The following is a 22751-nucleotide window of genomic DNA, read 5'->3' as shown; positions in this document are numbered from 1 at the left end:
GCCTGTCTGATAATGGTTAGTTAAAATGTGCAGATAGAGGCAAAGTTTAACTTTAAAACAAGTGGCCACTTTAATGACCTTTTTCCTGCCCTTCCACAAATATTCTAGAATTGTGGTTATAAATTTAAAACTAGTATGAACTGTAGATTATAGTCTACTATTCTTTTGGGTTTTTTTTATCAATTTCAAGGAAAGATTTTCTTTTTCAACTGATAGAGTTCATACTCAGTGGAATAAGTATTGTGAATAACCCCAAATTATAATTAAAACTGTAGTTATTTCTTATGCAAAGACAAGTGAACAGTATCTGAGACCCAGCTAGGTAGTTAGCTTGATTATTTGGCAGCTGCTGATGAGGGATGATTCCCCCTTACCAACTAACTGTATTTTAAATTTCTCTAAATTACCTTAAGTCCTTTGGAGGCAAATAAACTTGTCCTTTACATATACTCCTATTTGCTGTTTATATTTTTATTGAGTTAGGTAAGCACCAAAATAACTCTTAGGATTCACACTGTATGAATAGATGTAGGGTGAATAGACTTCACTGTGGATCATATAGAAGCTACACGTGGGTAAGTCATGGGAGCTCACCAAACTGAGACTCAGGAGGCCTCCTCTAGGCCATTCTCCACCCAAGTGACCTGTGGCGGGACTCTGAGCCTCTCTCCTCATGTATAGAAGGAGGATAAAGATGCTTTATTCATTCATTTGAGCCTTGTGAAAAGAGATGGATGCGACAAAATGCTTTTGCCCAAGAGAATCTTATGGTTGAGTAAGAAAGAGTTACCTAACTAAAAATAATATTAAAAAAAGAAAGAAAAGAAACCTGAAAAAAGAGGATAATGATGCTTTATTTATTTATTTGAACCTTGTGAGGATAGAGATTAAGACAAAAAGCTTTTGCTCAAGAGGATCTTACAGTTTAGTAAGAAAGAGCCGCATAACTAAAAATAATATAAAAAAAGAAAGAAAAGCCCAAATGAGATAGTGTGCTTGCATTCAGATTATGAAATACACAGAAGATGAATGATTATAAAAATACCTGTAAAAGATAAAGTGCCACTGAAGTATTAGATGGGTGTTTACTATTACTTTAACAAGGAACTTGGAGATGATTGTAAGCAGTGACCTAAAGTCTTTGATCATAGAATTTGAAAGGTTGTAGACTAACAGAATTTAACCTGTGTTAGAATTCAGGGACTCTGTACACTTATATGGAAAAATAATTACATCTTACTTTCACTAACCTTTTAACTGAAATTTTGTAATTTTCTTCAGTTAATAATGTAGACAATAAACTGCAGTAATATTAGAAGAACATACGCCTCTGTCACTAATAGAAATCATATCTATTAAAATATAAAAATATATAATAAAAATATTTTTATTCATAACTTCAGAATTACAGTAGTTATTAAATATGCTGCTGTATTGTATTTTATGTATTTATGTATAAACCCATATACTCACATTTCAAAATACTTTGATATTGATACTATATTTCAACATGACAGATTTAATATAATCATGTGTCTTATGCATTAAGCGATATTCTAAGGTGCTTGTAGGCTTGCTCTTTTAATGCTATACAATTCCAGATAAAGTTGACTGTAATTTAGAAATTAGATAAATATTTTCAAATTTGGAATGCCAAATACTGATGATAGTAAATTGCTAGCATTTATTGAGACAAGTACCTAGATACAAAGTACCTAATGTAACAGCTTTACATGTACTGACTCATTTAATCCACATAGTCCTCTGAGGTGTGTACTATTATTCCCACTTCACATATAAGCATACTGAGGCAGCGTACATTTGGGTAAGTAACTTATCTAAGTTCTCAACCTTAAGTTAGTGGTGATTTTGAAGATACAGAATTCCAAAATATTGGAGTTTCAGCTTTAGCATCAGTCCTTCCAATGAACACCCAGGATTGATCTCCTTTAGAATGGACTGGTTGGATCTCCTTGCAGTCCAAGGGATTCTCAAGAGTCTTCTCCAGCACCACAGTTCAAAAGCATCAATTCTTCGGCAGTCAGCTTTCTTCATGGTCCAACTCTCACATCCATACATGACCACTGGAAAAACCATAGCCTTGACTAGACGGACCTTGGTTGGCAAAGTAATGTCTCTGCTTTTTAATTATACAGACATATTTATTTACCAGGATTAGGTAGAGAGCTAGGTAGCGTTGGGGTTTTTTTCATGTTGATTATTTGCCTTATGGAATTTTGAGTTAAAAGTATGACTTATCTTTGAAACAAAGTCTTTTCTTGCCTTTTTTATCTTTTTTAAAAAATAGTATCTGTCATTTCTAGATTTATTTAGATTTTTAATTAATTTTCTGTTTACCTTTAAATGTCTATTAATGGAATTAAATGGGCATTTGACCAAAGAATGAGATTCTTTTGTTGGTGTGCGCTTGATAAAAGACAGACAGCTTGGTTGCTCGAGTTAATGGATTCCAGTTTTTGTCTGACCAGGAGCTACTCTTAATCCTAAGGAGAGGCTGGAAGCACAATGGGAGATGACAGCGAGTGGATGAAACTGCCGCTTGATCAGAAATGTGAGCACAAGGTAAGACTCTTCTGGAACCCACATTTGACGTCACTGGCTCATTTTGTCAGCAGTTATACTGTGTAGTACAGTATAAAGCTGCCTAATGATTACACAGTACAACCAGAAAAATAGCCTGCTTTGGAGATTGGACACTTTCAGCAGGAAACTGTCTCATGTTTGAATCGTTACCTCTTTAATGTCCTGTTACAAAGAAATAATGACTGATACTTGGATACAAAGTGCGATACATTTATAATGGCCAGTTTATGAATTCTAGAAGGCTTTGGCAGAATATCATTAATATTAAACACAAGAAAAAGTTCATTAGCTAATCTTTTAAAAAAAAAGAAAATCAACTATCTGGATTTCTTAAGCTTTGTTTTTGTTTCTAATCTGGGATCCTTTGTTCAAATTACCTTTTATAAGATAGTCACCCCCCCATAGTAGATGATAATATCAGTAAATTTTGTTTTGTTTCAAAATACTCTTCCTTTAGCTGTGGAAAGCACGGTTAAGTGGGTATGAAGAAGCTCTGAAGATCTTCCAGAAAATAAAAGATGAAAAGAGCCCAGAATGGTCCAAATTTTTAGGACTGATCAAAAAGTTTGTGACGGATTCCAATGCAGTGGTTCAGTTGAAGGGATTAGAAGCTGCACTTGTTTATGTTGAAAATGCCCATGTAGCAGGAAAGTAAGTACTCTCTTTCAGACTCTTCTGGTAAAACCCCTGCCTGGTGCTACGTGGATTGGCTGTGTTTTTGTGGATCTCTGTGCTTAGCACTTTGGGAGGATGTTCATTTCTTAACTCTTGTAGCTCCTTGGCCCTCGTTGTTCGTTCTCTTTATCTTTATCTGCTCTCAGAAGTCTAAGTGGTGCGTGCGATCTTCAAAGAGGAGCAAATCAGAAATCAGATACTGAGTCTTTTCCTTAGCGTTTGATGAGCAAGTGATTCTCTCCTGCTGATATTTTTGTATGAGAATCACTCTAAGAGGAAAAATATTTAGAGGAAACTGAGGTGGTTAGTAAAGGCATCAGAATTTCATTGAAAACATTTGAGCGTTACTAAAATCTTTTTATTGCAGTGGTTCCAGGCTGCATCACCTTAGAGTCCCATCTTTCTCCTTGTGGTCATTAGCTTTTCTTATCTCTTGGAGAAGTAAGTTACCACCTCTGTGACTCCCAGCTTATTGGTTGATAGATGGATCTAGTCGCTCCAGTCTCCTGTACCTCATTAACATGACTTTTTTAACACTAGTCTTTATGTCATTGAAAGGAGTCCTCCATACTGAAAAAAAACAGGGACCCTTGACCTAATTGCACAAGAAATTTGTATATCCATCGCTCAGTGTCTCCAGGGGAATTGTTACCAGGACAAAAGTCCATACCCCCATGCCTTAGGATATAGCAAAATCTAGATGTTCAAGTCCCTTTCATGAAATAGCCTAATATTTGCATTTGACATGTAACCTACATCCATCTTACATCTCTAGGTTACTCTTAATACCTGACACAGTGTAAATACTATGTAAACAATTGTAACTACAATGTAAATGACGTGTAAGTAGTTGCTGGCTGCATGACTCTTGCTTTTTGGAACTTTCCAGAATTTTTTCTGCAAATATTTTTGATCTGAATTCAGTTGAATCCACAGATGAGGAACCCATGGATAAAGAAGACACCAATATGTACTTGACTCACCCCAAAATTTATACCTAGAAAGACAGTCATTAATTTGACTGTTTTGTTAACCAGCATCACCAACTTTCCCTTGCCATCAGTGAGACAGTTGATTTTTTAATTTCTCTGATACTAGAAACTTTTTGATAAATGCTATGTGTGATCCAAACCCACTCAGTTTCTCTAATTTCCAGCAGTACAGGTTTTATTTAATTTAGAAGAGACTCAAAGCAATAAAGATACCGTAAAGTCTTGCCAAGGAGTCAGGAGCAGCTTTTTGTTATTAAAGGTGCATATCCATTCCTTCTGTGAAGAAATTCTCTGTCCTAAAAAGTGTTTAAAATGACTTTTAAAATTTTTCCAAAAAAGCAAGAACTCAGTTATCTTATTTTTATAAAATGTATGTGTATCTATCTGTTTATCTATGCATATAGAAAAGTCTAGAAGGATGGATACCATAAAGTTGAAAGTAGTTTTCTCTGGGTAGTGAGATTTCAAGGGATTTTTGCTTTCCTATTTAAATTTCTTCTCTGTATAAATAGAAACTGTGATCTGCTGTGACATGTCTTAAATGAAAATAGTCTGCATAAATTTTTTTAAAATGTTCTTGAACATAAATGTTTAGAGTCTCATTTATGTTATTTCTAAGTGTTTTTTTAAAAAGTATTTGTTTCCCCCACTTTGCATGACCCTTTCCAGCTCTTTGCACTTAAGTGTGCTTTTACGTGTATGGCTGTTATTGTTTATAATCTATATATTACAGAACCACAGGAGAAGTTGTGTCAGGTGTTGTAAGTAAAGTATTCAACCAACCCAAAGCCAAAGCCAAGGAGCTAGGCATTGAGATTTGTCTAATGTACATAGAGATTGAGAAAGGAGAAGCTGTACAAGAGGAGCTGCTGAAAGGCCTGGACAGTAAGAACCCCAAGATCGTTGTGGCCTGTATAGAGACACTGAGGAAAGCCTTAAGGTAAGACCTTTTCTTTTTGCTTCAGTTCTGTTGACTAGAATCTCTCAATTGAGTTTGGCTATCTGGGTTAAACAGAAATGAAAACTGTTGGGGTTGACTTGGCAGGCCATACTAACCAGAAAAGTGACCTGAAAAAACCAGAGCTATTCTTTAGGCTTGTTACTTTGTATTCAGTAATTTTAGCTTTTAAGTGTGTTGCATAGTTATTTTATCTAAATCTCTTTCTAAGGAAGATGAATGGGGATATTTCTGACCTGTTTTAAGATTATGAATTGACTTTTTCCTGGAAAAGCACTCCTCAGGGTATTTAACAGCTCTTTTTCTCTTATCCTCAAGCATAAATGTATGTACTTTGAAATGCTGGCTAAAGACATAGTTGTTGGCTAAAGCAAGCCTTCGTTTATGTGCTTTTTAAAATAAAATAGAAGGAAATGCTGTACGCTTTTAAACAGAGGCATAGCAACAGAAATAGAAAATAACTTTTATGTAATAAGTTATTTTCAACCCTAGGATTTCATGTTGTTTGACAGTGAAGTTTTTCATGAATGGGGTCTCTTTCAGGAACAAGCAGCTGTAATTTCTATGGAAACCTGAGTTAGACAAACCACTAGTTCGTTTTTACCTGGTAGTCCTTCTCATCTGATACCCTGTCCCCAGCACTTCCACATGCGATGCTTCAGAAAGCAGCTCTAGTGACATCCTAAATGTGTGACCTATGGGTGTGAAGATCTTCCCAGTTTAGTTCTCTTGATTTTGTATATGACCTGTTTCTTGCAGAATATGCTTCCTTTGGTGTTTATCTTACATGAAAGTATCAAAATTCTTAAATTTGTTAAGCTGTCTTCAATTTATAAGTGTGTAAACTTTGTCTTTCACTTAGTTCATAATGTTCTTTCATAAAATTTGGCTTTTATTTAGATTCTTTGTGATAAAATTTTCCTCATTCCTAACCTATTATAGTATATCTATATAGCATATAGATATACTATCATTTTAGAAATTTAGTGACTTGATGCATTGTCAAGATTGAGTGAGTGAGGTCACAGAGTTGGACACAACTCTTTGCGTCCCCATGGACTGTAGCCCACCAGGCTCCTCTGTCCATTGAATTTTTCAGGCAAGAATACTGAAGTGGGTTGCCATTTCCTTCTCCAAGAGATCTTCCTGACCTAGGGATTGAACCCAGGTCTCCCACATTGTAGGCAGACACTTTACTGTCTGAGCCACCGGGGAAGTCAGATTGTGTTTGTCTTAATGATCTGTTCTATCCTTGGTAATGGGTTCCTTAATAAAAAATTTATATATATCATACTATGTTCTGTTCCGTCGCTCAGTCGTGTCCGACTCTTTGCGACCCTGTGGACTGTAGCCTACCAGGCTTCTCCGTCCATGGAATTCTCCAGGCAAGAATACTGGAGTGGGTTACCGTTACCTTCTCCAGGGGATCTTCCCGACCCAGGGATCGAACCCGGGTCTCCCGCATTGATGGCAGACGCTTTAACCTCTGAGCCACCAGGGAAGCCCCTATATCATACTATATTCTACCTTAAAATTAAAAGTTTCTAATCCGGAATTCTGTTAACTCTGGCTATTTCATTTTTAAGCTGACTGGGAGAATAAAGGTAGTAAAAAGAACAAGTTAGATATGCTGTCTTATGTTTTCCTAATGGATGTTGTTGTTTATTCCCATCCCTCTATGGTTCGGTATTTATTCTAAAGCATCTCAGAATCTATAGTAGAACTACTAGATAGCTCTCTGGGACTTTATGGAAGCTTTGGGCCAAACTGTTCAGTCCTTGGTTCCAGAGCTTCCTCAAGCTGTCTATGTTAGGTTTAGGAGACCAAAAATGTTCTGTGGCCCCTAAAATGGGCTTCTCGAACTCTCTTTTATCCCCCCTATAGTAATATGTGCAGATTATGTTTTGTGTTGTTATGGTGTCTGTTTTCCATTTGGACCTGCTCTATCTGTTGTTTTTTTAAAATATCTTTCAGAAGTAGGCCAGGATAGCGAAACAAATAAACAAAAATCAGATGAAACAGTAACAATGTAAAGGAAGATTAGTTAGTTAGTTAGTTAGTTCAGTCGCTCAGTCGTGTCCGACTCTCCGCGACCCCATGAATCACAGCACGCCAGGCCTCCCTGTCCATCACCAACTCCCGGAGTTCACTCAAACTCATGTCCACAGAGTCGGTGATGCCATCCAGCCATCTCATTCTCCGTCGTCCCCTTCTCCTCCCGCCCCCAACCTTTCCCAGCATCAGAGTCTTTTCCAGTGAGTCAACTCGTCGCATGAGGTGGCCAAAGTATTGGAGTTTCAGCTTTAGCATCAGTCCCTCCAATGAACATCCAGGATTGACCTCCTTTAGAATGGACTGGTTGGATCTCCTTGCAGTATAAGGGACTCTCAAGAGTCTTCTCCAACACCACAGTTCAAAAGCACCGATTCTTCGGCGATCAGCTTTCTTCACAGTCCAACTCTCACATCCATACATGACCACGGGAAAAAGATCCCAAATGAAGAAGTCAGAATACAACTGTTTTTCCCATGGAAAACTGAAGCAAAGAGAGATTTAAGTTGCCTGAAGTTATAGTGTGATAACTTCGAGTCAGGAATAAAAGACGCCTGCCAGGATTAGTGATCTAGCAAGCAGAGTGAATCCCCGTAATTGCATAGAACAGTTAATAAAAGATTATTAAAAATAGATTTCACTCATTTAACTATAAATTGATTTGTTTGTATTTTAAGCTTTTATATGTACATAAATATATATTTAAGATGTTACACGATTGTTGGTCTATTTTAGATTTAAGTAATTCCTAGACTGATTACCTAGAAAGTTTTTAAATGGTGGTATTATTTTGGACTCTGGACATTAAATAATATTCTTGGAAGAATGGCGTCTAAATACAGATGTTGTTTTAAGTTCCTTTTCTCTTCTTCCCTGAAAAAAACTTGGCCTATATATGTCCCTATTGTATACAGATATAAAACTGAGTTTGAGTGAATTCACACTAATATTTTACCCAAGCATATTGCATGGTAACAGGTTTTTTCCCCCCAATTTTTAATTCCAGTGAATTTGGTTCCAAAATCATCTTACTGAAGCCAATTATCAAAGTGTTGCCAAAACTCTTTGAGTCTCGAGAGAAGGCTATTCGAGATGAAGCCAAATTAATTGCTGTAGAGATTTACAGATGGATTCGAGATGCTCTGAGACCCCCTTTACAAAACATAAACCCCGTCCAGGTGAGGCATTATGTTTTCTGGTTGCCTTTATATAAAGTTGGTATGGAGATTGCTCCTTCCTGCCGATGTTGTTGATATTCTGTCCTTACACATAATTATTTTTCATTCTTTACTTCCAATTCTGTTTTTTCCAAACGTACCTGTTTCTTCTTGTTACTTTGTCCACTCAAGTTAAATACTGTGTATTCGGTGATACCAGTATGTTAGTGTCAAAACTATAACAGTTTAAAATATCCTTTTATAATACTGTAGGGCTTAAATATCCATTTGGACAAAATGGATTCTACTTATTTTTTGTATTTCATTTGGTTTTAGAGATACTGTTTGATGCAAATATATGTGAATTCATGAAATAATAAGAGTGTCTTAAAAAGTGAATTTTATTCTTTTCTAACTGTTTAGTCACACATCTTCAGTGTAGTCAACATGCGTTGGTTTGACTTTTACTACAAAATGTACACAATTTAAATTTATCTTTTCTGATTTGCCTTATTAGAGCCGCATAAATAAGAAATTGGGTTCTGCTCTGTTAGTAATATAAATATGTTCTCTAATAGCAGAGATCTAGATATGTTTTTTAAATATTTTATGATATTTGCAGTTGAAAGAACTAGAAGAAGAGTGGGTCAAACTGCCAACAGGTGCTCCTAAACCAGCTAGGTTTCTGCGTTCCCAGCAAGAACTAGAAGCTAAATTGGAACAGCAACAGTCTGCTGGTGGAGATGCTGAGGGAGGTAAGCCACTTATCAACACTGGTTTCTATAAAAAAAATCAACAAGCCTGGCCCGGTAACAGGAACCTGTGTTCACGAGGTAACTTTTATAGGACCGCCATTTAATAAAATACGAGTTGTTTTTAGGATTAATAATTCTGGTCCCTCCTGTGGCAAGATTGCATCAGGAGTGTGAAAGGACAACTGACAACTGTTTGGTAAGTAAAACCATTTCATCCATTTTTAAGGTTTGTTTTGTTTTCCTCCTGGAAGGTGGTGACGATGGTGATGAGGTACCACAGATAGATGCTTATGAGCTTTTGGAAGCAGTAGAAATTCTTTCCAAGCTTCCCAAAGACTTTTACGACAAAATTGTAAGTAATGGTAAACTTCTTTCATTTATTTCATGTTTACTAGTTACTTGAATATAGTTGGAGAATGCTCTGCCGAGCCCTCTTCCTGGTGCACCCTCTTCCACCATATGTTCCCTGTTAGAATGAGTCAGTGAGTTCTTCTTTGTTCCCATACTAGTTTGAATAAGTGCCTACGTTAGTCTATTTTTTTACGTCTTTCAGAAACCCAAACGTTATTCTTGACTTTTAACTTTTCCTCATTTTCTGTCTGGTCTTACCTTTAAATGTATCTCAAATTCATCCTCTTTTCTCCATCCCCAGGGTTTCTTTCTCTACCCAAGGGTTACTGCTTTTTTTTTCCCCCCTTCCCCAAGGTTTCTTGACCTTGACACCGTTGACATTTTTTGGCCAGATATTTGTTTGGGGGATTGTCTGTGCATTGTAGGATGTTTAGCAGCATCTCTGACCTTTATCAATCAGATATTAATAATACCATTCCTCGAAGTCATGACAATCAAAAATGTCTCCGGACTTTGCCAAGTACACCCCAAGAATCAAAATTATCCCCACCTGAGAAGGTCTTGTCCCAGCCGTTACCATCAGCTCTTGCCATATATGCTGCAGTATCGTCCACAAGACTCCCTGTCTGCTCTTGCCTCCTTCCCGTTATATTTCACAGTATAATTAGAGGTGTCATTTTCATTCTGATAATGGAAATCTTCCTATATTATTGCCTCATTAAAATCTTTCAGTGGCTTCCATGGGTTTTAAGATGATGTTTGAAATCATACTGTAGTCATTGAGACAATCTATGGTACCTTTGAGGCCTCCATGTACCTTCCAGCCACATCTCTAATTGCTGTCACTTCCCATGCTCCAGTCATACTGAATTTCTCCTGGTATCAAATGCACCAAACTTTTTTTCCACCCTAAACTCTGGGCTTTGACATAAAAAGCTGTTCTTTCTGCCTATAACACTCTTCCCCCACCCCCCATTTACCCCATAATATCTCTTCATCATCCAGATCCCACCTTAAGCATCACTTTTGGGAGGAGGTCTTACCTAATAACCTAAACTTAGTTAAATCCTTTACTATCCCAAAGCAGCTTGTACTTCTCCTTTCCTAGTGGTCATGACCTGATAGTTATTTATTGAAGATATACCTCTGCTATCAGCACCTTGAGTATTCTGTTATCTTCTGATTAACAAATACATATTTGATAAATTAAAGTGAATTATAATTACCTCCAAGGTGACGCATTTGTCATCTTTGTATCCCTAGTTTTTTCCAACAGTGAATATTCGAATTCAAATTCTAGTGAAGCATTTTCTTTGTGACCACAAAAAACAAAAAAAGTAACAATATACCTACATTGTGGAAAACTGATATCCAGAATTAGAACAGTATTGGTTGTTGGTTACATGTTTGTTCTTGTCGGGTGTTTTTAATGTTATCAGTATAGAAATCCCTCTCTCCTGTAGATATGCTACTGTGAGATACGCTAGGAATGCTTTCCGTTAGTGTTTTCTATTTAACACTTGCTTAAAATTTACCTGGAAAATGAGAAGAACAGTCTGTGGTAGTTCATCCTGCTTATTTATTGCAGAACATTAGGATTATGAAATGTTACAGAAATACTTTTTACATATGAACAAAATTTTGTACACATGAATTTAACATTCTGCTTGGCTACGTAGTTTTGTAATGTTGATTTCTAACTAGCTTCAGAAAGTTTCTAAAAAACAGAAAAATAGATATCTTTGAATTAGTAGCACGCAAGAAATAGACTTTTGTTTTGCTTTCTTATTTTCTGTTCTCCAAATGACTCATATTGTGTCTTGTAGGAGGCAAAAAAATGGCAAGAAAGAAAAGAAGCCCTGGAAGCTGTAGAAGTACTAGTGAAAAACCCCAAACTGGAAGCAGGCGATTATGCAGATTTAGTAAAAGCTTTGAAAAAGGTAAATATGAAGAGTTTCAGCATTGGTATCCCAACAGCAGACCAGGCCATTGTTTTTCTTCATCAGTCATCTTTTTTTATCACAGCATTGGCATTTAGGGAACACTGTTGATTGTTTTTTAATTATACGCATACATATTTTTTTAAGGGTTATTTAAAATGATTGGTCTTAGGTTAGTTTAGAGGGATTGGTTTTTAATCTTTGTTAATTATCACTTTGACTGTAAATGTGCTGTTTGATAGCATACACAAACATTAAGCAATAGAGAATCTTGCTGATCTAGAAGGAAATAGTCTAGTTTTATAATTCTACAGAATGAGCTTTTTAAATTGGGTCTATTTAATGGAACAAATATTAGATGTGAAGAGTGTTTTTCATTAGGTAGTAAGTGATAGCACACTATTAGCATGTAAAGTGAAGTGCAGGACCTGGGGATATGTGGTCAGTTACAAAGCAGGTAAGTACTAAATAAGAAAGAAATAGTTTAGAAAATATTCTTTGGTATTACTTAGTTCCAAGCAAGTTGAATGCTAGGGTGGATATTTTTGTATGTAGTGGCTTATCATAAAATCTGTAAGTCAGGTCAGACACTTGTGGATGTTGTTGTAATAGAGCTTAAGAGCAGAATCTGAAGGTGTCTTCCTTGTTTTTTTGAAGGTGTCTTCTTGAATATAGCAAGGATAAAATGTTTTATTTGCTTCTTCAGCTTGAAATTATAGAGGATGAGCATGGTGGGGGGTGAGGGAGGTTACTCTTTAATTATATGTATATGTAAGTAGAGTAACTCATTATTCGTGGTAGTTATGTTCTATAATGTCACCGCAGACACTGAATTAGCAAATGCTGAACTGTTGCTCCAAGAGGAGATACAGGGTTAAGGTCCTACAGCCCTGTGGTTGCATTTTCATCAACCGATCAATGCATAACCTTGTTTTATTCTGTTTGAAGATGTCTTATTCACTGTATGTGACTGATTCCTTAACATTGAACTCACAGCCAACAGCAGTATAACTCATGCCTGAACAAAGTCTACCTAACACATTTATTTTCTCTGAAAGAGACATCACGGCCTTTTTGCATGTAAGAACACCAGAGCGCACCTCAGCACTATACTTGTGGGTCACTTTAAACAGTGGAAGCACCAACCAAAAGCACAAAAATGCAGAAAAAAAACCCATGGCAGTAAACTAGGCTATGAAAAAGACACTTGTTTACAGTGTGAGAGCTAAAAGACAAAGGCAGAGTATTGCATTGTTCATCTCAGCTGGGAATGTGCATATCAGGCAATTCAGATTTTTTCGCAGCTCTGTGCTTATCTGTGAGTAACCAGGAAAGTGCCTCGATTATTGATTTGGGCTTATCAGTTAATTTTAATGGGTACATGAATTTGCAGATGTGAAATTCGTGAATAATGAGGCTGGACTGTATTTTCTCACAGTTAGTCTTCCTTTGCTTTCCTCCAAGTAGGATTTGGCGACAGGCATATAATTTGTCAAAATCATTGTTCCTCTGTCATCTATCTTGAAGAGCCACAGACCCAGGCAAGACTACAGTCATCTCTCGATATCCCCAGGTTAGGGGAAGAGAGGGAAGAGTGTTGGTTCCTGGTGCTCCCACCTACACTAAAATCTGCTCAAGTTCCTTGTATAAAAAGGCACAGTACACTGAATACTGTTGGCCTCCAGAATCTGCAGTTACAGAGGACTGACTGTCATTAAAAGGGAATTGCCCTCGGGAAAAGATTCACCAACCTGGAGCCTGGGAGGAAAGAGAAAGGGTAGAAGGCAGTAAGAGGGATTCTAGAGGCCTTGAAGAGAGCTTCAGATTCTCTGTAAGTTCTAGCATATAATTTTTTAAATCAGGAATCTTATGGAAACATGAGATTGCACTCAATTCTCAATGCCTCAAATAAAAGATTTTATTTTTCCTTATGTAATGATTAAGAATGTTAATTGGAATCAAGAATGTTAATAATTGATGTTCTCTACATGCATTTTCTTAGGATATTAGCTTTTCAGATGAAAACTATTCCGTGATTTCCATTGGTTTTGTGACTGAATATAAACTCTCACTGTATTCTATACAGAGAAGGTCATGGATTTTTATATCTGGGTAGACATAAATAGTGGATCTGTGTGAGATCTTGTGGTAGCAGGAGGCACTTCTTTCCCTCTTAACATGGTGCAGTCAGGGCAGTCAATCAGAGGCTACAGACCAGTAGAAAGAAACTTAATTTTGTGGCTAAAATATTTAAAACTATGAAAAATTAACATCAATATAAATTAACATGAAACATGACATTTTTGGTTTTGTATTTTCTATTTTAGTTACTTGTAGACAAAGATAAACTTCATATCCATATTGTTTTTGTTTTATTATATAGTTGATTTATAGTGTTGTGTTAATTTCTATTATGCAGCAAAGTGATTCAGTCATACATATGTATATGTATTCTTTTTAATATTTTTTCCATTATAGTTTATCCCAAGAAACTGATTATAATTCCCTGTTCAGTACAATAGCACCTTGTTGTTTATTGATCTTCTGTATGCTAGTTTGCATCTGCTGATCCCACTCTTAATCCTTCCCTCCCCACGCCCCCGCCCCATGTCCAGCCCCAGGTCCATATTGTATTGACTTAATCGGTCTTTGTGGACCCATCCCTCTTCCCTCTATAGTCTCTTCTCTCTGTTGTCTTTATCCAGTAATCTGACTAGTTTCCTAGTTTTTTCCTTAAATACAGGTAGTAAAAAGCTACTCATTTTGAAATTCCTCACAGTATTCCTGAAATAATTTCTTTTTTAAATTTTTAAAAAATTTGTTATTTATTTTTGGCTGAACTGGATCCCCATTGCTGCACATGGGCTCCCATTAGGGTGGGAGGGGCCACGCTTTGTTGTAGTGTGCAGACTTCTGGTGGCCAGGGCCCTGTTTGTATTATCTGTCAACAGTGTTTTTGTTTTGATTACTGCTTATTGGCTCACATTACTAGTTAAAGATAAGTCGTAATTGATTGTTACTTAAAATCAATTAAGTAGAAGTGACAGCAGTTTTAATTATAGAGTAGTTCCCATTATTTAGATTAAATTAACATTGTAAGCTAAAACTTTTCTTTCCCTGATCTCAAACAGGATTACTGACTCCTCCTTCAACTCTGAAATGGAATCCCTCCATGTACACTAATTTTCTTAAAAGTAGACACTTTTCCATTTTCCCCATTCCTGTTTCCCAGTTAAGAACCACTTGTTTAGTCAAACTGGGATGTGTGAGAATGAGTGTTAATAGGCAAATATTGTACTGGATGCCTGGTTCATCAATTACCAATAAATGCATTCAGTCTTTTGCTATATCCTGAACTATAATCACAAGATCCTCTTCAAACTTTGCATTAGGGTCATCAGTGTCTAAGATTCAATTTCCACTGGTTACTGCTCTTATGGTAATGTTAAATAGTCTCATAAGAATTGGATTGCATGATGTCCTTTAACTAGGCCAGTATAACAAAAGCACCTTTGAACTGTGTTAAAATACTGCTATCTAAATCCCATCCCAAATTCTTTGAAGTAGGATCTCTTGGAATGGGGTCTAGTGTGTTTTTGATGACCTTCCCTAGAATATATGTTTAGATGCTAAATACAAAATCTAGCATGTAAATAATACCTGAGAGATGTTTTAGTAAGGAAAATAATCCAGACACAAATGCCAATAATATGTTCAATACAAAAATGGATAGAATTTTAATACCTAGACTTATAGTAATTATAGATTTAGCAAAACATTTATTATGGCCCTGATCTCATCTTATCATAAGGAAAATAAATTTGCTGTGAGTTTAGAAGGAGAATGTGCTTTAGTAAAGATAGCAAAAGCTTTGGAGTCAAAGCAGACCTAGGTTTGAATCACAGCACTGCCATTTGCTAACTCTGTGACCTTGAACGTGTTAATCTCTATTTAATTTTTGAAATCCACAAAATTGAGATAATAATAGTACTTGTTTTATAGAACAAAAATTGAATAAAGATTATAAAGCACCTATAAAATTATAGCATCTAATTTGTTTTTAATAAATGTTGGTCTTTTAATCCTTACTCCTCAGTAGGGAATGTATATATGTATAGGACTGTCTTGCTATGCATAATGCTGTGCATTAGGGGTTCTTTAATTCAGGGAATCTGGAATGAAATGTTCTGCTCATGAAATATCAGATCTTAGGGATAAAATCCAAAATAGAATGAAAGTATTTCTTCTACCTGGGGAAAGTGTGAAAAAGCAAAGATTTGGGGGCACTTAAAAGTAAAGCATCCTTTTAGCATCAGCTGGCTTGAACCACAGTAAAATCTTAGCAGAAAGGAACTGAGGCATAGTAGTCCCTGTCTTGCTAAGTTGATACAAATGCAGCTGCTACCTATGAGTTTTGCTGAGTTCTGGGTTTTGTAGGGTGTGCTATAGGAGGGTGGTAGTATTAACACTGCTGGAGGACACTCTGACGAGAGACTCTGAATACAAATCAGACGGTCATAAGGTAAGTAAAACGGCAGCTGCAAGGCCATAAGCACCCTCAGAGGAATGGTTGCAGAAGTATTTGCACTTTAGAATCCTCATCAACTTCCTTTTTTTTTTTTAAACATTCTTTTCCATTATGGTCTATCATAGGAACTGAATATAGTTCCCTGCTATACAGTAGGACCTTGTTGTTATCCATCCTGTATATAATAGTTTACATCTCATCAGCTTCTTGAAAGTACCAACAGCACTTTCTATTGATGCTTCTTGGGGATAAATGTTAGAGCTGCTACCCTGTGGTCTTTCAGAGATACTGTCTTTTGACTTTCCCTGCCCCAAAGCACGGAGAAGGCAATGGCAAGCCACTCCAGTACTATTGCCTAGAAAATCCCATGGATGGAGGAGCCTGGTTGGCTGTAGTCTGTGGGGTCGCTAAGGGTCGGACACGACTGAGCGACTTCACTTTCACTTTTCACTTTCACACATTGGAGAAGGAAATGGCAACCCACTCCAGTGTTCTTGCCTGGAGAATCCCAGGGATGGGGGAGCCTGGTGGGCTTCCGTCTATGGGGTCACACAGAGTCGGACACGACTGAAGTGACTTAGCAGCAGCAGCAGCAGCCCCAAAGCAAAGGCAAGAGGCCTCCAGCTTTTCTGCCAGTGTGAGAGTCACTTGCACAGTTGTGCAGTGCTGACAGCCCAGACTACCACCAGTGGAGAGTTAGAGATTTGAAGTGGTTGTATGTTATCTTTTTTGGTAGAGCTTTAAGGTATGAGAATAAACATAAGGAAGAGAAGCTCCCAAATTTTATATTGTCAAAGAATCTTTCCTCTGTACAGAACACAGTTGGCTACCCATTGCATAATAGCTCTCAGAGTTCTTTTGAGTAAATTGTTACTCTTCTTCTGTGACTCTTTTGCTTTCCTTTTTTTTCCACCCTTTGTAGGTTGTTGGAAAGGACACCAATGTCATGTTGGTAGCTTTGGCAGCAAAATGTCTCACTGGCCTGGCTGTTGGGCTAAGAAAGAAATTTGGACAATACGCAGGACACGTAAGTAACACTCCTTTTTTTATATAGATTTACAGTGTTATCAAGAATGGATGGCTAATTTGATTTATGCTTTAAAACAGCTTTTGGCATAAGTTTTATTAGTGCTAAGCATAGCTCATTAAAACATGTATTTTACAATAAAGATGTCAGTTGTAACTAAATTTACTGGCTTTATGTAGAAAATCAGGCACTCGACCTAAAGTACTTAATTGAGTTGATTTGCTTATTCATTTACTAATATCCTGTTTTGCTCTTAAAATACGATGTAGAGTATAACAGGATGAAATATAACTTGTGATAACCAGAACAGAGTGAAAATGAGAATGGGAAAGGCAGTATAAAACCAGAAATGAGAGTAACGTATAAAATGTATTGTAGAGTATTTTTCTGTTTTAAAAAATAGCGGTTTACTTATATACTTGAGGTGGGCTTCCCTGATGGTCAGCTGGTAAAGAATCTGCCTGCAATGTGGGGGACCTGGGTTCAATCCCTGGGTTGGGAATATCCCCTGAAGAGGAGAAAGGCTACCTATTCCAGTACTCTGGCCTGGAGAATTCCATGGACTGTATAGTCCATGGGGTCGCAAAGAGTCAGACATGACTGAGTGACTTTCACTTTCACATACTTGAGATATTTTATGTAGGTTACACTGTTAGTGATATATCAGTTTATTATAAGAAACTCTTGACTAGAGACATTTGTTGAATATAAATTTGGAAGCAATCAAGTTTGGGAACAGTTTTAACAAATGCAATGTTTTCTTTAATTCTGGCATCTGTCAGTTGATCTCTAAATCTTATCTGTAGTATTTAGATTGGCTTAGTCTCCTGTAAATTGACTGTACTGAGCTTTAGGGTTTAACTTGCTAGCCACTTGATCATTTGACTCCCTGGATCGACTTGAGAGTCTCCTGACAGTCTGTAGTCACGTGTCAGTTTATACTGTGAAGCAGACATCTAACCTCACTTAGTTATGGTATCTGGAGCTTGCTTCCTCATAGCATTAAAATTAATTTCAGAGAACTTAACTGAAAAAACCAAGACACTACCAAAAATAAATCATGACCACAGAGTCGGACACGACTGAAGTGACTTAGCAGCAGCAGCAGCAGCAGGAGCTTGTTACCAGGAAAATAAAAAGAAGCGTCTTTACAACCCTTAGACATGTAAATCACAAACTGGAGTAAAATTATACTCAGTATTTTATAGCATTCATTACTTATTACATAGTAACTGTGTGTGTGTGCTGTCAAATGTATTGATTAGCTTTTGGTCAGTCTTGTGTTGCTTAGAATATTTTATACTTTTGTATTAGAACTTTTCAGCTGGAAAACAATTCTTAAAATACATTTTAATTTACTAATTTTGTAGTTGATTATGGATGATTACCTAACTCTCTGGTTTAAATTCTGATTCTGGCTTTCTGAGTTTTGTGTGTAGCATAAGACTATCTCTCATGCTTTATAGTTTGGGGTATTTGTACCCCCTTAAAATTATATACTATGTTTGATATCAAACATGTTAGTGTGGTTCAGCTTTATTTTCTTTAGTTATATATAAACAATCTTTTAGCAATATAAATAAAAGTGAACTTTAGCTTTATAGCTATTAAAATATCTTGATGTTTTTGATTGGTGAAGGTCAAAATGGCTAAAAAGTGAAGTCACGACTGTAGCCTGCCAGGCTCCTCTGTCCGTGGGGTTTTCCAGGCAACAGTACTGGAGTTGGTTGCCATTGTCTTCTCCAGTGGATCTTCCCGACCTAGGAATCAAACCCGAGTCTTCCGCACTGCAGGCAGACTCTTTACCATCTGTAAAAGCAAAACTAAAAAACAAAAAAAAATCTCTACCACACTATAACAAAACCACCAATTTATATTATGTCATGTAAAGCGAAGGACTGATGTTAAAATGTGTGCCAATGCACACAGGCAGCGTGTCTTCTACGGGTGGTTTCAGCAGCAGTGGGAAATATGGCACGATTAAGTTCCAGCTTTTAAAATAGCAGCAGAAAACTCCCTGCCTCCCTACAAGAGGCAGGGTGAGGGGACAGTTCTGGGTTGCCACTGGTGAAGCATTCAGTTTGCTACTTTGCATCACACTTCTCATTCTTTTATTCCCAGTTAATTGCTATCTGTATATAATGTAAGTCTACTAGACCATAAATTAGCAGCTTTCAGGACAGATAACTTGAACAGTTCTTAGGGAGGTTAAACAAATATTGTAGCCCAACACCCTGCTCTCTAACAAACATGCACACAATAGCAGTGAAGTCTCAGGTGATGGACGGGACAGGCAGGGGGTGGGGTTCAGTCTCAACTGTAAGAGCACCCTTCCCCAAACAAATCTAAATGATAGCTTAGCGTGATCATGGGATTTTGTCCATAAAACAAAGAAAAAAATAACTATCAAATGCCATAAACAATTGTATGGTAACAAATGAAAACTAGATTTTTGGTGGTAAGCTTGCTGTAGTGTATGTATAAGTCAAATCATCATGTGGTACACATGAAATTTAGATAATGTTATGAAACAGTAAAAACAAATAAACAGTTTTACATTTTTCCATGGAAACTGTATTTCTTCTGATCTGTATCACTTCTGTGAAATTTTTTTAAAAAAACTGGGTGGCAGGAGGTGCCATTGAGCTTTGCTATATATTGTTTTAGATCTTAAAAAATAACCTTAATTTGCCTGCTAGCACAGTGCCTGGCTACATATTTTCAATACATGTTCTTGGGAGTCACTCAATGATTGATGAATTAGTGATAATTTATAAGACAAAGTAAACATTATAAAAATTCTCAGTTTACTGATCTAAACTTAGTACTTGAATAGGAAAATATAATTCTGATAAAAATGGCTATAATTTCTGGTACTATTTCTTTTTTCTTTAGTGTAGTCAAGGGGCAGGAGACATCTCAGTCCAAGTGAGGTCTACCAGAGTCTTGAGTGGGGAGGAAGAATTATACACTATACCTGTTCCCCTACCCTAAATCCACTTAGATGAGAATAATGTTGTCCAGTAAGGAGTTATTACTGATGAAAAATGATTGTAAGGTTGCATGTAAGGTACAGATGCAAAAAAAAAAGGGTTGAGAAGCATTGCTGTGATGGTACAGGCATGAGATTGTTCCAGCATAAGATTCTTGTGCCCTTCAAGAAAGGAAGTGATTTTTTAATCCAACTTAGATGTTTACTTTTTTTGTTTATTTTGGTAGATCCAGACATTGTTTTATTAAGATATAACTTATATACTATAAAACTCACCCTCTTGAAGTATATAATTCAGTGGTTTTAGTATATTCATAAGGGTGTATTACCATCAGCACTTAATTCCAGAACATTTTCACCACCCCAAAAAGAATCTCTGTATCCATGAGCAGTCACTCCCCATTATCCCCTCCCTCTAGACCTTGGCAGCCACTAGTATACCCTCTGCCTCTGTGGATCTGATATTTTGCATAGATGGAATAATAACACGTGTGGTGTGCTCCTTTATGACTGCCATCTTTCTCTAGCATCATGTTTTCAAAGTTCATTCATAATGTAGCATGTATTAATCAGTATGTCTTTTTTTTTTCCCGAATACATTTCAACTGTTTGCTTGTAAAGGTTGTACCAACCATTTTGGAGAAATTCAAAGAGAAGAAGCCTCAAGTGGTACAAGCCCTGCAGGAGGCAATTGATGCAATCTTCCTTACTGTAAGTTGAGTTTGTGGTTTTGTCTCAAGTAAAGTTTGCCAGTGTGATATTTTGATTGTTCTTTACAATTGAAAAAAGCTTATTGACCACATTTTCTTTCTAAAGACCACACTACAGAACATCAGTGAGGATGTTTTAGCAGTAATGGATAATAAAAATCCAACCATCAAGCAACAGACATCTCTCTTTATTGCAAGAAGCTTCCGCCACTGCACTGCCTCCACCCTGCCAAAGAGTTTACTAAAGCCCTTTTGTGCTGCTCTACTTAAGGTATAGACTCTCTTTGAAATTGGGGGATTGTTTTATACTTAGGCAAGATTTTTTTTCTCTACTAATTGAATGCACTGACTATGTGACTGTAGATTATTGTCTTTTCAGGAGCAGACCCTTTGTAACTTTGGAAATTGAATCCAAAGTCTTGTACCATTTGTGTTCCCATTCTTGAAGAAAAGTGTAAATTTATAATTCCACTTACTACTAAAAATTATATTTATTTGGCCCATAAACTGATAACAGCTGTTAAGCTGCATCTGGTCAAGCACAGGCATCCAGTTTAGAGTAGTTGAAGATCATCTGCTTGTGAGGCATTTTGGTTAGAGGGTAAGAGGAAGAAGAGTAACTGTTAATTGGCAAAAAGAAAGCTAATTTTAGTTTCTATGAATTGTAAAAAGCAAATTCTTTATCTGACAACCCTCAGTCTAAAGTAGAATCGGTAATACCTGAAGTACCTTGTATTAAGATCATTCTGCTTACTTCCGGACTATAGCACATCAATGATTCTGCTCCTGAAGTCAGAGATGCTGCGTTTGAAGCTTTAGGTACTGCTTTGAAGGTGGTTGGTGAGAAAGCAGTAAACCCATTCTTAGCTGATGTAGATAAACTCAAGCTTGATAAGGTAGGTTAGTGATGGGTTACAATGAAATTGGGTAACAGTCCTATCTCTGTGCATTATAGGTTTGTCTGCTGGTGTCCTTTTGATCAGAGTTTCTTGATTAGTAGAAATATTTTCAAATTATAAAAAATAAAATTGAGTGGACCAATCTTTAGAAGAAGTAAAAATGATGTCTTAATTTAATTTCTAATATTTGGAAAATTGCCTTTCTAAATATGAATGTCTACCACCAAAAGTATGATATTGTTTGTTTAGTTGATTCACAGTGTTGTGTGAGTTTCTGCTGTACAGCACGGTGACTCAGTTATTCATCTATCCACTCTTGTTTAGATTCTTTCCCATATAGGTCATTACAGAGTATTGAGTAGAGTTCCCTGTGCTCCCCAGTAGGTTCTTGTTAGTCATCTGTTTTTTGTATAGTAGTGTATACATGTCAATTCAAGTCTCCCAAATTATCCCCCGTTTCCCCCACTAAACATAAACTTGTTTTCTACAAAGATGTGATTATTATAAGCTTCATAAGTTTTTCTTTGCCTAGAAATATAATGTAAGATGTCATTAATGTATGTCTATTGCTGAGAAAATATGGATGGTTTATCTTTGTTGAAAAGGAAGCTTTTCTCTCTGAATTCTCATGTAGTTGTGCTTTATAAATGACTTACTAAGTGATGTGGTGATTGTGTTTCAAAGTTGGGCTCAATAATGTCTATCTCAATTTCATTTTCCAGATCAAAGAATGTTCAGAAAAAGTAGAGCTGGTCCATGGTAAGAAAGCTGGACTTGCAGCTGACAAGAAGGATTTCAAGCCTGTGCCTGGAAGGGCGGCTGCTTCAGGGGCTGCAGGAGATAAGGACACAAAGGACACTTCAGCACCCAAAGCAGGACCCTTAAAAAAGGCACCTGCTGCTAAGGTTAATAAATGACTTGGAAAATGTGGTTTAAAAATTAGAATTTAGTAAAGTAGGGTCTGAATCTCAGGTTCATAGTCATTCTTCAGTATGATTTTATTTGCGAGATGAACTCATTACCACATTCAGAATACAGCAGAGCATATTTCAATGAAGACAGTATATTCCAACAGTACATTTGGTTATTTGAAACCTGTTTAGAGATAAAA

General features: G+C 36.6%; 1 protein-coding gene across 6 annotated transcripts in view; it reads left to right on the top strand.

Moving 5' to 3' along the window:
* Positions 1–22751, top strand: part of CKAP5 (cytoskeleton associated protein 5) — a 97538-nt gene that overhangs the window by 28714 nt on the left and 46073 nt on the right. For all 6 annotated transcript variants that reach the window (XM_055423982.2, XM_055423981.2, XM_055423980.2 and 3 more), the window contains exons 2-13: positions 2490–2583; positions 3062–3255; positions 5005–5211; positions 8288–8459; positions 9061–9193; positions 9445–9545; positions 11371–11484; positions 16935–17039; positions 20653–20742; positions 20848–21012; positions 21509–21637; positions 22363–22545. In XM_055423982.2, the coding sequence (XP_055279957.1) occupies positions 2527–2583; positions 3062–3255; positions 5005–5211; positions 8288–8459; positions 9061–9193; positions 9445–9545; positions 11371–11484; positions 16935–17039; positions 20653–20742; positions 20848–21012; positions 21509–21637; positions 22363–22545 (1650 nt within the window). In that variant the 5' untranslated portion in view covers positions 2490–2526. The remainder of the gene's footprint in view (positions 1–2489; positions 2584–3061; positions 3256–5004; positions 5212–8287; positions 8460–9060; positions 9194–9444; positions 9546–11370; positions 11485–16934; positions 17040–20652; positions 20743–20847; positions 21013–21508; positions 21638–22362; positions 22546–22751) is intronic.

This window comes from Moschus berezovskii, chromosome 14 (assembly GCF_049115385.1).
Source record: "Moschus berezovskii isolate FMDL1 chromosome 14, NW_MosBer_1.0, whole genome shotgun sequence".
Lineage (NCBI taxonomy): Eukaryota > Metazoa > Chordata > Mammalia > Artiodactyla > Moschidae > Moschus > Moschus berezovskii.
This window is presented reverse-complemented; position numbering and strand designations above follow the sequence as displayed.